Source organism: Tupaia chinensis, unplaced genomic scaffold (genome assembly GCF_000334495.1).
Source record: "Tupaia chinensis unplaced genomic scaffold, TupChi_1.0 Scaffold000383_1, whole genome shotgun sequence".
NCBI lineage: Eukaryota > Metazoa > Chordata > Mammalia > Scandentia > Tupaiidae > Tupaia > Tupaia belangeri.
The window spans coordinates 1205299-1223426 of record NW_006159885.1 but is presented as its reverse complement, the minus strand read 5'-3'; the positions used below and the strand labels follow the sequence as shown (position 1 = coordinate 1223426).

The 18128-nt window shown below is 40.1% G+C and overlaps 1 protein-coding gene across 9 annotated transcripts in view; it reads right to left on the bottom strand.

Annotated features, from left to right (window-relative positions):
- Positions 1-18128, bottom strand: part of MBTD1 (mbt domain containing 1) — a 78106-nt gene that overhangs the window by 16354 nt on the left and 43624 nt on the right. For all 9 annotated transcript variants that reach the window (XM_014589810.2, XM_014589809.2, XM_006153597.1 and 6 more), the window contains 7 exons: positions 12097-12214; positions 8591-8725; positions 7726-7814; positions 6256-6490; positions 5590-5645; positions 5167-5271; positions 1983-2130 (listed from right to left, as the gene is read on the bottom strand). In XM_014589810.2, coding sequence (XP_014445296.1) covers positions 1983-2130; positions 5167-5271; positions 5590-5645; positions 6256-6490; positions 7726-7814; positions 8591-8725; positions 12097-12214 — 886 coding nt within the window. The remainder of the gene's footprint in view (positions 1-1982; positions 2131-5166; positions 5272-5589; positions 5646-6255; positions 6491-7725; positions 7815-8590; positions 8726-12096; positions 12215-18128) is intronic.

Here is an 18128-nt window from a genome sequence, read left to right as displayed (position 1 = left end):
TATAGGGCATGTGCACTCGCCAGACAGACAGAGAGAGACATAGAGACAGAAAGCGAGAAATCACCCCCCAGGGGGGATGGTCACGCTGCAATCCCTTCTCCTCCATGGATCTTGGGCACGTACTCACACGTGCCTGGCGTGAGTTTTAAGTCACCAGGTCCGGGACATAAACTGTGGTCGACTACATGGGAGTCCAGCGACATAGCCATTACGCTAACTGCTGGTTCCCCCTAGCATGTTTTTCAAGTTGCCAGGATTATGATTTGAATTATGTTGGGTCCCTATGCTACTGACTGGCTCTCCCTGCTTTTTACCTTTTGTTTAGGTTTTTGTCATAGGGTGTGTACACTAGCAGGAGAGGGGGGAGGGGGTAAGAAGTTATCCCATATGGGGGCAGCCAAGTCACAATTCCTGCTCCATTCTTCTGCGATTTTGTGCATGCACACAAGTTGCCAGATCTGGGACTTGAACTTTGTTCAACAATAGCACCTTAATCACAATGCCACCTGCTGGCCCCATCTTCTTGTTTAAAATTTTGAGAGATTTTTGTTATAGGGCATGTGTACTTGTCAGAGAGACATAGAGAAAGAAAGTGAGAAATCACCCCTTGGGAGGATGGCCACATTACAATCCCTTCTCCTCCATTATTTTCTTGGAATTTTGGGCACGCATGCACACGAGCCTGACTTGAGTTTTAAGACGTGGAGTCTGGGACCTGAACTGTGGTTGGCCATGTGGGCAGTCTAGAGCTCACTACGCTACCTGCTGGCTCCTGGCCTCCCTCTTCTTTTCTTAAAGATCAATCTAAGACTCAGATACTGAAAATAGTAAAATTACTGTTTAGCCCATGAAAGTTATTTTAATAATTTTTCTAGACAAGGTCTTACTATGTTGTCATTCTCCTGCCTCAGCCTCTCAAGTAAACGGGATTACAGGTGGCACCATGCCTAGATCTTTCAGAGGGTCTCATTTTGTTGCCCACATGGCTGTAAGCATGTGGTCCTTCTGCATATCTCCTGATGAGCTGGACTTCAGTGGTGTGCCACCATGCCTGGCTTTTAGTGTGGGCAGGAATTGAACTGGGCCTCCTAAGTGGCCTCGGTTTGCTGAACAGCATTATCTACTGAGAGAGGCCTGAAACACAACTCTTTTCATAAGCCATGTATCGGTAATCTAAAGATGGATGCTCTTCTCTCAAGGATAAAGTATCAATTTAAAAAAAAGTTTACATATGCAATAACCTATTGAGCCCATACTATTAACTCAACAGGGTTTGAGTAAATCAATGACTTTTTAAAATGTGCTAAAGGGTGTGCAAACTCATTGGAGAGAGAGAGAGAGAGAGAGAGAGAGAGAGAGAAGGAAAGCAAGAAATCACCTCTCCCCCATGGGAGGTGGGTGCCGCAATCCCCTCTCCTCTGTGTCTCCTTTAGGGATTCTGGTCATGTATGAGCCCACTGGGTCCAGGACTCGAACCAGGCAGTTAGCCATGTGAGATCCAGATGCCTAACTACCACACCACCTGCTGGCCCAAGAATATGAATTAATATTATAAAATGTACCAACGCCCTCAGGAAAAATTCTACACTAACGTAACTTATTAGGCTAGCTAGAACATAGTGCTTTAAGAGCACGCTACAGTTCTTGTGTGTATGTACGTGATTATAATAACATGCAGATACTATAAATATTCATACAACATGAATCTCAGGGCTATGTTAAATATAGCAAACAGAAACTGTGTAAGAAAAAGCAAGAATTAAAACCCAGTGTTTAGGGGCCAGCAGGTGGCATGGTGGTTAGGGTGCGTGACTTTCATATGGCTGGCCAAGATTCAAGTCCTGGACCTGGAGGCTTGCTTTCTCATCTTCTCTCTCTCAAGCACACATGCCCTGTAGCAAATTTAAATGATAACAAGAAATTAAATAATTCTTTAAAATACAATACAAAACAAAAAACCAGTGTTTATTAGGATGAAGTACCTCTGGGTGGAGTAAGTTCAATCATGTTAATTTCACAGAAACCCACAGGGAAAATAGAAGGAGAGGTTGCATGATAACAGAACCAGTCAGATCCATCTGCTGCTTCTGAGCCGTCGATCCCGATCATCAGGAATCCATCAGCCAGCACCTTTCAAATTAAAGAGAGTCCATGTATTTGAAATTAGGTACCATTTCTGTAAAAATGGTAACTTTACAAGACATTCAAAGGAAAGGAAAATTATAAAGGTCCCTTAACGGTGAAAAACACTTCTCTCTCTCTGTGCAATTATGTTAAATAATGGAAGCTGTAGTGGGAAAGCCTATGCAAATTCTAGGATGTACCAGAAACAAAAGCAGGAGTACACAGAAATTAGTTTAGAGATCTGGGAAGAACAGTGTCTTTGTCAAGAGCTAAAGCTGCCTACTCTTCTGACATGAAATCAGGTTGAGGGCTCTTTTACGATTCACTTATCTAATTTCAGCTAGGCTCTAAACCTCCTCAGAATATCCTTACTTCTTTCCCTCTGATTTATCACATAGGAGTTTTCCCAAACCTCCACCTTCTTCAAGCTCCAACCTGATCTCTTTTATGCTAGTGATAACCATGCTCCTCTCTGGCAGTAAAGCTGGCCCATGCAAGGTTCTCTTACTCGTTTTCTTTGACTTAGATTGTTGGAACAAGTATGCTTCTTTTTTTTTATTTGGAGAGATTTTCGCTATAGGGCGTGTGTGCTCGCCAGCCAGCCAGAGACAGACAGAGAGACAGAAAGTGAGAAATCACCCCGCAGGGGGAATGGTCACACTGCAATCCCTTCTCCTCCCTTCTCCTCTCGGGATCTTGGGCATGCACGCACACGTGTCCGGCATGAGTTTTAAGCCACTGGGTCCGGGATGCGAACTGCGGTCGACTGCGTGGGAGTCCAGCAACATAGCCATTACGCCAACTGCTGGTTCCCGGAACAAATATGCTTTACCCTCACTTTTTTGTTTTAAGATTCATTTACTTACTTATTTTAATTTGACCAGAGAGGGGCAGAGAGAGAGAGAGAGAGAGAGAGAGAGAGAGAGAAGGAAAGTGACAAAGCATGCCGCCAGGTCTAAGACTTGAACTGCAGTCAGCCATGTGGGAGTCTAGGGTCCTTAACCGCTATGACACCTGCCGGCCCCCTTATCCCCCACTTTTAAACCAAGACAAATTCTCCATCTGCCGTATTATCATTGGGACCTTTTTCTTCATTTCTCCCTCCTTTTGGGATTCTGAACATGCATACATATGTGCCTGGGGTGTTTTAAGGCTGCTTGGTCTGGGACTCAAACCACATCTAGGAACCCAATGCCTTAACCACCACACCACTGGCTGGCCCTCACTTTCAACCCTTACATTTCTAATTTTAGTGCTTTTCTTTGTGTGTTGATGACCTCAAGCATGCCCAGTGCTTTAATGATCAGTTTCTATGTCAGTGATTACTAAAATTTTATGAGTCTGTCTCCCTTCTGGTGCCTCAGATCTGGATACTGGGATGGTTTCTCTGAGAGTAAGTATAGAGAATCAAACCCCAAACTCCTCTTCCTCCTTCAGAGGTAATCAATCACCGAGCCCCAGGACTCCACTTCAAACACTCAGTTCTTTCTCCATCCACTTTTTTGAGTGGTTTTTGCTATAGGGCACATGCACTTGCCAGAAAGACACAGAGAAACAGAAAGTGAGAAATCACCCTGCAGGGGGATGGTCATGCCACAATCCCTTCTCTTCCATTCTCTTCTCGGGATCCTGGGCACGTACGCACACGCACCCAGTGTGAATTTAAGCCACTGGGTCTGGGACTGGAACCATGGTCGACTACATGGGAGTCCAGCAACATAGCCATTACACCAATTGCTGGTCCCTATTTTTTTTTAGGTTCCCCAAGAATTCTGATACTTACTGAGAACCATTCTTTTTTTTTTTTTTAGAGGTTTTTTTTTACTATACGGCGCATGCGCTCGCCAGACAGACAGAGAGAGACATAGAGACAGAAAGTGAGAAATCACCCCCCAGGGGGGATGGTCATGCCGCAATCCCTTCTCCTCCCGGGATCTTGGGCACGCACGCACACGGGCCCGGTGTGAGTTTTAAGCCACCGGGTCCGGGACGCGAACCGCGGTCGACTACGTGGGAGCCCAGCGACATAGCCATTACGCTAACTGCTGGTCTGAGAACCATTCTTATAAATTTTTTCATAAGGGCAATTTCACATGACAGGGAAAAGATTTAAGAAGAAATAAAGTACTACCAAGAGGAAGAAAAATATGGAAAAGAAACTGAAGGTAAACTAGACCTTACTACTGGGTTGTCGGAGAAGTCATGACGTATTTTAACACAGAAAAAAATAGGTCATGACTTTCCTGACAACCCAATACAACTCTGTGTAGGACTAGCTTTGATCAGGAAACAAACATAAATAACTACTGCTCTTCTTTTATTTCTTTTATTTGTATTTTTATTTCAGAGAGATATTTTTGCCAAAGGGCATATGTGTTGCCAGACAGACAGAAAGCTAGACATCACCCCCTGGGGGGATGGCCACGCCACAATTCCTTCTCATTCATTCTCCCCTCGGGATTGTGGGCGCACACCCAAATGTGCCTGGCATTGAGTTTAAAGCTGTTGGGTCCAGGACTTGAACTGTGGTCGACTATAGAAATCCAGCGATGTAACCATTATGCCATCTGCTGGACACTCTTATTATTTTTTTAAAGCTTTTTTTATTTAAATTTATTATCATTATTATTGCTTTTTAAAAATTTACCACAGGGCATAAGTATTTACCAGAGACAGAGAAAGAGAAAGTGAGAAAGCAAGCCACCAGGTCAGGTACTCAAACTATAGTAGGCCAAGTAGAAGTCTAGCACTTTAACCACCATGCCATCTGCTGGCCCTACTATTTACTGCTCTTTTAACTTAGGGTGTACTTTCACAAATAAAGACAGCAGACTCAAAATGACAATTGTGACAACAAGCTATACATGAAAAAAGAAGACCTAATACAAGAATTAAAATTTTGATATTACTAGTATCCTCTTCCCCAGTGAAGATCAAGATGCACACACATTTTAGGTAAAAATGAATATAGTAGAAATCTCCTATTACTTTAAACCCAGTTCCGATACCTGCATTTCTATATTTTAAAACCTAACTTCTTACCTTTCGAATGGTTGCAACACATATTGTAGAAAGATTTAATGGGTCTATAGCTTCCAATTTCATTCCTTCCTTGAACCACTCCCCACTCTGGTCTACTTCTTTTACCTAAAGAATTATACGAAAGCACATTTACTGTTATAAATGTGGTCAAGTTTGTAATTAAAATATTACCAATTTGAAAAGGTTTACCAGATGCCTTCTCCTACCTACCTAATATTATAGCTTCCATTAGGGACTAGAGAGAATTCAGACAAATAGACAGAATTTAAGAGTACTTACAACAGAGTCTTGACACCTATGGATTATAAGGCCTTAATCCTTTTAAGTGAACATGTTATTGTGATTTCCCTAATTTTAGGAAAAAACCCACAACCCTCTTTCAAACCTAATTTACAAATGAGGGTTCTTATAAAAACTTCTTACCTTAGCAAATAAATGTGGTGGTGTATCAAAATGTCCATCCTGTTTCTTTGTAATATCTACAAGGAAAAGTTACATACTAATCTGTCAGCATTTGTGAGAAGACCAAAAACCACGTTTCTTTGAAGGCTTCAAACTCACAAGGTATGGAATACTCTAAAACATGGCAAAAAGACATGCCTTCCACATTGATTGTGAATATAATATTCTTTAATATCTTTTCTCTCTTCAGAGTACATGTGCATATTCTATTAAATACATTCAGCCAATAGAATGCTGGTAATTTCCTAGTTAGGGAATTACACTTTAGAAGCATGTATTAATGTGTTCAGTATTAAGTCTAACCACATTTTATCTTGCTATTTTGAGTAAAACTGAACGGAAGGAGAAAGGCTATCTTTAGATCTTTCAAGTGGGCTACACAAGAGTGTAAGAAAACTGTAGTTGTGACCAAAATGCATTATTTTTTAACTGAGAGCAAGAGGGTGAAATATAAAAGAATTAGTTAGGACACTAATATGGAGTGAACCTTCACTAAAGTATGAATAAGAAGCCCAAATAACTAAACTGCTATTTTTGATCTACACCATTCTGTAGAGAAAAAGAACCATGTAGTGTGATTTAGCCTCAACGATCCCTTTACCAGGCATTCTTGTGACAGGTGCTTACCAGATCTTTTGAATCGATGGCCTATGCTTCTGGACCAACCGATGTGATGGATTAACGGGCTGTGCATGTGGCACCAGAAGTCATCTGTTCTATCTTCACTCTCTTCATACACTAGTCGTAATCTTCCTCCAATGACACTTTCCACCACTGCCACTCTCGTTCGACACAAATGCCTCTTGTCAACTACTTCTACTCTCATGCAAGGTTTGAAAGGATACTGCATGCTCTCTGAAACCTTCAAACAAAGCAAATGAAACATGTTCAGAATTCATGACTAAGGTTTTTAAGTCATTTTAATATTACACTGTTAAAAATACTGAATGTGGGGGCTGGAAGGTGGTATGGCGGTTGAGGTGTTGGACTCTCTCATGGCCAACCATGGTTTGAGTTCTGGACATGGTGGCTTGCTTTCTCTCTTTCTACCTTTCCTCCTCACTGTCTCTCTCTGGTGAGAGCATGTGCCCTATAGCAAATTAAAAAAATAATAAAATTAAAAAAAAAATTCTTGGCGCCAGCAGGTGGCATGGTGGTTAAAGCTGCTGGATTCTCACATGGCTGACCATGGTTTGAGCCCCAGACATGTCAAGTTGCTTTCTTGCTTTCTCTCTCTCTCTCTCTCTGGTCAAATTTAAAAATAATAGCAAATGGAGGTAAATGAATAATTATAAAAAAAAATTCTTAATAAAAAAAAACTGAATATGGGCCAGCCAGTAACATGGTGGTTAAGGTGGTTGGATCCCACATGGCCAACTGTGTGGTTTGACTGCTGGATTCAGTGTCTTGAAAACATGCTGGGTGCATGTGCATGTTTTCTCAAAATGCCAAAAGGAGAAAATGGAGGAGAAATGGATGCTGTGTGACCATCTACCACGAGTGGAGTGCTTTCTTACTTTTTTCCCTCTCTTTCTCTTGTGACTGCATACACTTTCCTTTTTTTTTTTTAAAAGAATTATTTTAACTTTATTTATCCAATCATTTATTTATTTTAATTTGACCAGAGAGGGATAGAGAGAGAGAAAGAGAGAGAAAGTGAGAAAGCAAGTCACCAGGTCTGGGACTGGAACCATAGATGGGTATGTGGGAGTCCAGCGCCCTTAACCAGCACGTCGCCTGTAGGCCCTGAGTGCATACACCTTTCTAACAAACAAAAAGGAATGTACTTGATATTTAACATACATTATCTGGTTTATAAAATTAAAACAATTCTTCAAACATCTTCGAAGTTACCCACCCCCACCTTTTCAAAAAGCTTTTTTAGACGTGTGTTTATTTCTACAGCATGAGTGACACAGACAGGGAGAGGCAGAATCTTCAACATGGTCTTGACTCTGCAAACGCCCCCTCCCGCTTCAGTCAGCCCTGGATCATGGGCATGTGTGTGCCTGATGTACTCAGAGTTCTCTGGATAAGAACGTGAAGTTACTCCTCCTTATCAGAGGCCTTCAGTCTTTCCTAACATTCTGCTTTTACCTTTTGCGAGAAATCAGGAGGAAGTGTTTTGGCACCAGTAAGTCGTTTCACTAGAAAAGCTTTCCAGTTTGTATACTTATGTTGAATAGCTAAAATAAAAGAAATAACCAGTTACACTTTAGCAAGAAAGTATAAATCACTTGTTAACAAATTTCCCTGTAAACCAGGATTATTAATTAAGGTGCTAAAAAGTAATAAAAATAGAGAAGAGTCAGCCTGTGGTCTGGTGGTTAAGACAGCTGGATCCGGGACAAGCAGTTAGTGTAATGGCTATGTCGCTGGACTCCCATGTAGTTGACCGCGGTTTGAGTCCCAGACCTGGTGACTTAAACTCACACCGGGTGTATGTGGGTGCGTGCCCAAGATCCCAAGAGGAGAAGGGATTGTGGCATGGCCATCCCCCAGGGGGTGATTTCTTATTTTCTGTCTCTCTGCCTTTCTGGTGAGCGTACCCGCACTAGGGCAAAAAACCTCTCAAAGACAGCTGGATCCCACACGGCCAAACCTTGTGGTTCAAGTTCCATGCCCAATAGCTTAAAAAAATACTCTACTGTGTGTGCATGCTCAAAATCCTGAAAGAGAGAGAAATAGAGCAGGAGGGATTGTGACATGACCATATGCCAAAGAGGCTGCTTTCTTGCTTTCATCCTCTCTATGGTGAAAGCAATACACACACTCTCTAACAAAATTTAAAAATAAATCAGAAAAAAAAAAAATCACACATAAAGTATAGTCTTCCCAGCAAAAATGTTACTTGACACCAAAAGTTATTTCAATTTCTGTATTTCCTTAATGTTACTATGAGCAAAACAGCATCACAGAACATATATTTAAAATTGTAGTATGGATAAATAAGGCTACTTACTTCTAGGAGGAACTAGAGGTTTTCCACTGGCTGCACACCAACCAACTGGGTGGATATCAGAACCACATATATTGCACCAGAAGTCCAGACCAGAGTCATTTTCAAATCCTTCATATCTTAAAAGGGCATTGTAACCTGAAACCAACCAACCAATCACTACATAAGAAAAACGCAACATCATGATACAGTACCAGGTAGTGGCTGTCAAGCGTTAGTGTGCATCTACAACATAACTCCCTCAGAGATTGACACACAGATGGCTGGGCTTGTGACAGAGGTCTTGCCTTTTTTTTTTTGGAGAGGTTTTCGCTATAGGGCACGTGCGCTCACCAGACAGAGAGAGACAGAGAGACAGAAAGCGAGAAATCACCCCCCAGGGGGGATGGCCACGCCGCAATCCCTTCTCTTCCATTCTCCTCTCGGGATCTTGGGCACGCACGCACACGCACCTGGCATGAGTTTTAAGCCACCAGGTCCGGGATGCAAACCGCAGTCGACTACGTGGGAGTCCAGCGACATAGCTATTACACTAACTGCTGGTCCCTTAGAGGTCCTGCTTTTGTCGATCTCAGGTGGGCCTGAGAAGGTACATTTCAAACATGTTATCAGGTGATATTGCTGCTGCTGGTCTACAGACCAAACTTGGTAATCATCTGCTCAATGTAATTTGTTCAACGTTTTCAGAACAAGGCTTCTTCCTTTGAATGTACTTCTATTTTACTCCTCAAATTCTAAAAAAAGTTCTCAGTGAAGGCACCAGCAGTTGGCCTAATGGCTATGTCTCTGGACTCCCATGCAGCCGACCACAGTTTGAGTCCGTGTGTGTGTGCATGTGTGCCCATGATACCGAGAGGAGAACGGTGGAGAAGGGACTGCACTGTGGCCATCCCCCTGGGAGGTGTTTTCTCGCTTTCTTTCTCTTTTTCTGGCGAGCGCATGTACCCTATAGCAAAAACCTCTCCAAAAAAAAATTTTTTTTTCAGTGAAAACAGGATTAGGATGGACCTACTAGAATAAGCAGTTCTGAAAAGAAAAGATAAGGTTGTGATAAGTTAGTGAAGTCACAGAAATCAGCTAAAGTATACTTCAAAGAAATTGCTTTATCCAGCTGATTAGGAGCCTAATACAAGTACTCTTGAATTTGGATGTGGCTGGGTTCAAATCTAAATTTTTCTGTCCTATTTAGTTGGCAATATTTGATAATGCTAGGTAAAAAGTTCAATAAACAAATAAAAGTATGTGAAATCACTTAAAAATTACATGTTCTGGGACCAGCAGGTGGTATAATGGTTATATTGCTGGATCCAAAGTAGTTGACTGCAGTTTGAGGACCCAGCAGCTTAAAACTCACATGTGGGCACATGTGTGTGTGTCCCCAAAAACCTGAGAGGAGAATGAAGAAGGGACTGTGGCATGGCCACCCCCCTTGGGGGGCTATTTCTCACCTCTGTCTCTGACTCTCTGGTGAGCACACGTGCCATATATATCTATAAATCTCTCTAAAAAAAGAAAAAAGTTATATGTTCTAGGCAAATAGGAAGCCTTATTTTTTTTGACAGAACAAAAAACATTTATCCTGTTCATAATTTTTTTTTTTTGATAAGTTTTTGCTACAGGGCACGTGTGCTCACCAGACAGACAGAGAGAGATAGAGACAGAAAGCGAGAAATCACTCCCTGGTGTATGGCCATGCCGCAATCCCTTCTCCTCCATTATCCTCTCAGGATCTTGGGCACGCACGCACCTGTGCCTGGCATGAGTTTAAGTCACCAGGTTCGGGACTCGAACTGTGGTCTACTACATGGGAGTCCAGTGACATAGCCATTACGCTAACTGCTAGTCCCCCTGTTTGTAATTTAACAAGGCTTATGTTGGTAACAGATTAATGTTTAATGTAAAGCCTTTAATAGTGGGGTAAAAAAGGGATAAAAACCACACTTGTATTTCAGACTAGGAGCTTAAGTTCAGTGAGAATTTTCCTGTATTAATAACTATGATGAAAATTTATAGCACTAGATCTTTAGATTTCAAATACAACAATTCACAGAACAATTTACGATGTGCTAATTATTGCTGAACTCTAGTTTCTGATTAACATTAGGTTAACTTACAAAATGGTATTAAAGTTGCTTAAAATAAGATATATAATGCAATGAAATAAAATAGAAATGTAAAAGCAATGATGAAGGCAGAAATAATTCTTCCATATTAAATGCACTGAGCGACTTGAAATGTAATAGAATTAAACACTTAGAACAGAAACAATCTGTTGTCTTAATTTACAGTGCAGAGAGCAACGTCAGTATTTAGAGAATGCATACCTAGCTGGGAAACTGTTTCAAGGAAAAAGTGGGAGATTGAACTGGGCAATACAGGGAGCACAGAACACGGGATACTCCTGCAGGGATGATCGAGGGCAGGTATGGTGTGAAGGAGAGTGAGACTGGCTTCACTAGGTCACTTATCCTGGGGAGCAACAAAAATGGCGGCCAGTGTGTGTGGTGCAACTCATCGGTAGCTGTCAATGCTTTGACCACCTTGATCCTTTAAGGACAAAGAGGTCTTAAAGGTACTTAAGCAGAAAAATGGAATTAGGATTATTTTTAGGTTAATTAAATCTATTTTGAGGAGAATGGCTACAGATAAAGACTAGAAAGAGGAGGATGAGTTAGACAGCTCTGACAAGTGGTAACTGAAGGATGACTGTACCTATCTCAGGGGCGGCCTCTCCTCTAAAGTGCCCTACCATACTATTCACTGAGTAACTTGGGTAACACCTGGTAGCTTCTGACATTTGGCAGGTGTGAGCTCACTGCAAAGAACAAATCTTAAACTTCTTTGTATCACTTCCCCACAGTGTCTAGCACAGTAGATTGGTAACACGCTGATTTTGTGAACGACAAATTCATAAGGGCTGAGGTAGGAGGAATGATGAGAAAGGAAGAATCCAAGATACATAAAGTTATCAACGTGTTTACTTCTGGTATTATGGACCTTATCATTTTTTTGTAGTACCGCAACTTTTATTACCTTTCAAAGTATTTCCCTATACTAGGCGTTGGCGAACTGCATTTTGGCCTATAGATCTGGCCTACTGTCTGACCTTTTTTATGGCCTGCAACCTAAGAAAGGCTTTTACAGCTTCAAGTGACTAAAAAGAAAAATCAAAGGAAGAGTAATACTTCATGATGTGCCAATTACATGAAATTCAAATTTCAGTGCCCAAACATAAAGGTCCTACCAGAACACAATCATGCCCATTTGCTTACGTGTTATTATGGCTGCTTTTGTGTTATAACAACAGAAATGAATATCTATGAGATCATGAGGCCCAGAAAGCTGAAAATATTTACCATCTGGCTTTCTACTGGAAAAAAACTGCCAACTTCTGCTCTATATCACAACATATTATTTATTTGGCAACACTTAAAAATTTATAAACATTTTTGTTATACTTCCAAAATATCATCGCCATTTTCTGGTAAATTACTATGCATGCTTTTCACCTGCTAACTTTACAATTCCAGCAATCCAGAAGACTTTGGTAGGAAGGCTGCAGTCTGTATTGGGAACTTCTACTCTTACGTTTTCTGAGATATCACCCCAGCAGGTCCCCATAGGTGCCTGTCACATAAAAATTATTAAATTATCATCTTATTAGCATAAAGCCTAAATATATCAATTAAAATTAAGCATTACCATCAACAATGGGAATATTAAATTAACAATGTCATTTTAATCTATTCATTTTTCTCTAGAACTATTGGTTCGTTGGGAAAGTCATGAAACATTTTTGCACAGAAAAATACATCGTTATTTTGCTGACAACCTAATACAATAATCATTATTCTCCCTTTCACGTAATTCTATTTGAAAAAATGGTCAAACTAAACATGAAGAGAGAATTAGTAAAAGATCTACGTTGACTTCAATATTCAGTACTAAATTAATACAAGGTGTAAGCAGCAATTATTCTAAAAACCAAATTATAAACCTGATAGCAGATTTCACATGATAAAGTTGATTTAAATAACGATTTTTAAAAAATATGTACTGAAATAAATGCACTTTACCCTAGCCTCTACTTTTAGAAGATCTAGCCAAAGAGCTAAGAGAAAGAAAAATAATTCCATTCAGCAATGTGGTTTCCAACAACACAAATAAGAGAAACAAAACTTAGTTACCTACATATTCAATTTAAGGTAAATTTATAATATAAATGTAACTATTAAGATGAACACAAGGGAAAAGCATTGGATAAAGTTATTAAAAAGACTGAGTCAAAGAGTTTTGGGTGATGAGTATCATGGCAAATTGTTAAGTAATTTATTATTTTAAAATTTCTCATGCAGAAATTAACTGTAAAGAGAAAACGCCAATGTTAGAACTGGCAATCAGTAGCCTCCATACCAAATAGCTAAGATGGGAACTCAGAAAACTGATTACATGAGGTACATGAAGGGAATTTTTCCAAAATCTGACATACATTCTCAAATTACTATTTTCCCTTACATTTTAATCTCTAAAGCCCAAGGCAATTTACAATTGTTTGGAGTTTATGTAATGGTAAAATTAAATCAGTATGTGAATTTAGGAATATAAATACTGATAACACTAAACAGTCTTTGTGGTCCTGGAGAATCAGTTCCTCATTAAATATAATTTAAAACCTTGACCATAAAGAAAAGGATTAAGTGAGGTTCTACAAGACCTGATAATATGAACAAACCAGGGAAAAACAAAACAGCCTCAAAGTTCAAAGATAAGCAAAGACATCTAAGAATTTCATGAAGTAGCTGATTTGAACACTGGGCAAACGTCTTCCATGTAAGGCCCCTCATACTTTGGTGAATGCCAGCCTGACAGGAGGATTAGCCTAAAACAATTCAGGCCTTATCCTCTCAATAGTTTATGGAATTTCTGATGGAGAGGAAGAGAATGTCAAATACTATAAACTAGGATAAGTCTAGAAACAAAGACAGAATCAATTAATGGCTATTGCTTTAGTAACAAGCAATGAATATATAACTCAATACATCTTGGAGATGTGGCCTATCTTAACTATTTGTGATTCTGGAAGGGTATGCCTAACTGTCTGCCTGAGTTGTGCAAAAATAATATACTCATATGACTACCTCTTTCTTCTTTTTTTTTTAAATCAAAAGACTGGATTCTTCAGGTTCTGCTATCTCCCCCTATATCATTCTAGACTGGAGGGCCATCCCTATTGCCAGCAGATCTGATCAGAAAAGGAGAAGCTGGAAGAAAGAGGTAATGTATTGCAGACTATGCTAACACATATTAATGCAAAGACCATGAATTCACTTTTGTGAAGATGAGCCAATTACAGCAGATAAATCCATGCATTCAACTGCATTAAATTAAGATAGGGCATGCACCCCTCTTCATATGGCTGCCAAATCTGTGAACTGGGTTTATTTTTCATTGAGAAGAAAGGGGCATGGTTATGCTGACAAGTTGGGGTATAGGTTGGCATGGTGCTTAAGTGAATTTGGCATACAGAATTCCTTTTTGATCTAGATATGATTATGTGTCATACTGACTTTTTTTTCTTTAAGCGTTAACATTTAGTTGGAGAATGTAACTTTTAGTCATGTTTTATTGAAGAGATCAAAGTTTCAATATCCTCACTTAAAAGTTAAGTGTTTACTTTGGTGGGGGAATATTATGTTTTGGTCCCTGCAGTCTGGATTGGTATAGGAGAAAGTAGCAGAAAGTGACATTTGTTCTTGCCTGTAAGTTTGTGGTTCTGCTAGGCCCTCTTAAACCAATCCATATGGTTCACTCTAAGAAAAAAAAATGAAGAAACGAAAACATCAACAAGAGCGAGCACCACTCATAACATAGTATGTGCTCAATGTGTTGAAATAGTAAGGCCATTTCACAGATATATCTGCCCTTTTATTTAAAATGAAGATTCTTAAGTATGGAAGACTAAATGACCCAGGGCTTGATAGCCATCTTCATCCAAGTCATCTGTCTTCTCTTGCTGGCAGGAGGGATACCTCTGAAAGTCTGGATTGGCATAGCATGAACTAGCAGAACCATAATTTACAGGTAACAACAAATTTACCTTCCAGACTCAGGACGCGAGGTGCACCTCAGGCTCCTCCCAAACAAAGAAGGTCTGCTCCACCACTTCCTGCTCCAGGGCCACTCGTGAGGGCTATCTGGGAGCGACAATCCTTCCCTGCAAGGTAAGCTGTCATCAGGTCCTGCAGGACACGGCCAAACCAAATGCTGAGGGGTCCCCAACATAAATGTATGATAACCTCCACCTGACTGGCTGAATAGAAGAAAGTAACTGGGTGGGAAGTCTTACACTCTGCACTTCAACAACATTCCCAGGTGGTCCATAGAGCAGATGGCTAGTATTCAGACTCTCAAAGGGCTGACTCGTCACACACACATGCACGCACGCACGCACGCACGCACAAACGACGCTTTACAGCAGAAACAAATTTCCCTCTGCAGAGTTGCCAATCTATCTGTAACTTTTGATAAACACACAAACTTTGATATTAACCAAGAGTATAAGTGGGCAGAAGTTAGGCTTGAAGTTGTGTGAAGAACCAGGAAAGAATTTGTCCCAACAATAAGGCAAATGTATTAAAAGCTGCCATTAAAGCACCTTAAAATTACATAGGCATATGATTACTAAGGCTCATCTAGCATAAAAAGATGAGGGGAAAAACACTGCAGAACATCCACAAGGAAGAAATCAGAATTCCTAAACATGACTATTGGAGTTGGTTGGAAAAAGAAATGGGGAAAAATTTTTTTCCTTTCTCCAAAGTCCACTCATCTTTTGATCTGATACCAGAATCTACTTCTAGGGGCAACGATAGCAGAGAAATGAGGAGTTCAAGGAGAGAACAAAAAGAAAATGAGACGCTGGGGGTGGAAGTAAAATTCGGGACAAGAGAAGGCTAGGCATATGTTAAAAGACACAGGACGCAGTGGTTACAAATTAGAAAACCATAAAACAGTCCATATTAAAAATATGTATATGAAAAAGTAACATTATGTAAGAATTAGGGAACCTCAATGAAAAAAACAAAAACTTAGGAAACAAGATTTAAAAATAAAAATAATCCAGATTTTAAAATAAAAGGAATTAGTAGGACCAGCACATGGTATAATGGTTATGTCACTGGACTCCCATGTAGTTGACTGTGTTTTGAGTCCTGGACCTGGTGGCTTAAAACTCACACCAGGAACACGTGAGTGTGTGCATAAGATCCAAAGAGAATGGAGAAGGGATCGGGGCGTGGCCATCCCCAGGGCACGATTTCTTACTTTCTGTCTCTCTGGCGAGTGTGTGCACTCTATAACAAAAGTCTCTCTCAAAAAAGGGGGCATTATTTATTTATTTATCTATTTATTATTTTTAAAATATTTATTTAAAAAAATTTACTTATTCATTCATTTATTGTAATTTGACCAAAAAGATAGAGAGAGAGGGAAAGTGAGAAAGCAAGTCATCAGGTCTGGAACTCAAACCATGGTCAGTCACATGGGAGTGTCCAGTACCTCAACCACCAGGACACCTGCTGGCCCCTATTATTATTTTTTAAAATTTGACCAGAGAGACAGAAAGAGAGAGGAAAAGTGAGAAAGAGAGCCATCAGGTCCAGGACTCAAATACAGGCAGCCATGTAGGAGTCCAGCAACTTAACCACCACTCCACCGGATGGCCCCTCAAATAATCCAGATTTATTCAGGATTTCTTTCTTTCTGCTGATGTCAGAAACTAATTTAAGCTTTATTTTCATTAGAAATAAAATTCTGCAATCTTGGATGATATACTGAAGAATCTAACTTTAGTTACAATGTAGATAAAGTCTTATTATTTATTTTCAGTCTTCTAGTCATGTGCATATGTGGTCAAGCTAGGGGAAAAATAGCTTTACTTGACAAAGATTATTTATTAATAAACACATACTTGAGAAATACTAGGTTGTCAAAAAAGTCATGACTCATTTTTCTATTTCTTTTTTTTTTTACATGGAAAAATATGTCATGACTTTTCTGACAACCTAATAATCACAAGTTTTACTATAAAGTACTTTTTGGGTCAGCTTGTGCTGCGGTGGTTAAAGTAGCTGGAATTCAGGAACCATCAGGTGGTGTAATGGCTATGTCGCTGGACTCCCGTGGTTCGAGTCCGGGACCCGGTGGCTTAAACTGTGTGTGCCCAAGATCCTGAGAGGAGAAGGGATTGTGGCGTGGCCATCCTCCCTGGGGGTTGATTTCTCGCTTTCTGTCTTTCTCTGTCTTTCTGGTGAGTATATACGTGCCCTATAGCAAAAACCTTCTCCCCCCACTCCCCCAAAAAAGTAGCTGTAATTTATATGGCCAACTGTAGCAGCTTGAGAGATGTACCAGGCAAATTCACGTGTGCCTAAAATTCTGAAAGGAGGGGGAGGTGGAGGAGAAGGGATTATGGCATGACCATTTCCTACAGGGGTGCTTTCTCTCTCTCTGGTGAGCACAAATGTCCTCTGGCAAAATTAAACCACCTCCCAAATAAGATAAACTACAGTATATACACAAACAAAATGTCATTTGCTCTTTTCTCCTTAAAACCTGTATGTGATACATGATGCAAAGAAATATGAATAACCTTATCCTTTCCAAAAAGCTGGCACTGGGGCCAGCAGGTGGTGTGGTGTTTAAAGGTGCTGGATTCCCACATGGCTGACTGTGGTTTGGATGCCAGACCTGGCGGCTTGCTTTCTCGTTTTCCTTTTCTCTCTCTCTCTCTGCCTCATTCTGGTTAAATTAAAAAAATAAGACCACAAATGGAGTTAAATAAATAAATATTAAAAAAAGTGCTGCCATATAGGTCTGGCACACGAAAGAGGATGAGAATATATCATGGAAGTAGGGCCACCAGGTGGTGTGGCGGTGAAGGCGCTGGACTCCCACGTGGCCAACTGAGGTTTGTGTCCGGGACCTGGTGACATGCTTTCTTGTTTTTTCACTCTTTCTCTTTCTAGCGAGCTCATATGCCCTATAGCAAATAATAATAAATAAATAAAATCAAATAATTGTTTTAAAAAGACTGTATCATGAAAGTAACACCAGGCGTACCTGTGGAGACAGAATGCACAAATATGATAAACTCAGCTTTAATGTCATAGCATCCTTGCATATGAAAGACTTTTTGCTTGTGCAAAATGGCAACTATTTTCAAGGGAGAAAGGAAGGATGATTACATATTTCTCTTTTTAAAAGAATTACTTTATTTAATTTGATTTTTGATTTTTTAAAAGAATTATTTTATTCATTCATTCATTTATTTTAATTTGACCAGAGAGAGACACAAACACAGAGGAAGAGGAAAGTGAGAAAGCAAGCCACCAGGTCCAGGACTTGAACCATGGTCGGCCATGTGGGAGTATCTAGCGCCTTAACCACCACACCACCTGCCGGTTTATTATTTTTAAATTGTAAAGGAGACGCCTTTTTTTTTTTTTTTTTTTTTTTGCTATAGGGCGTGTGCGCTTGCCAG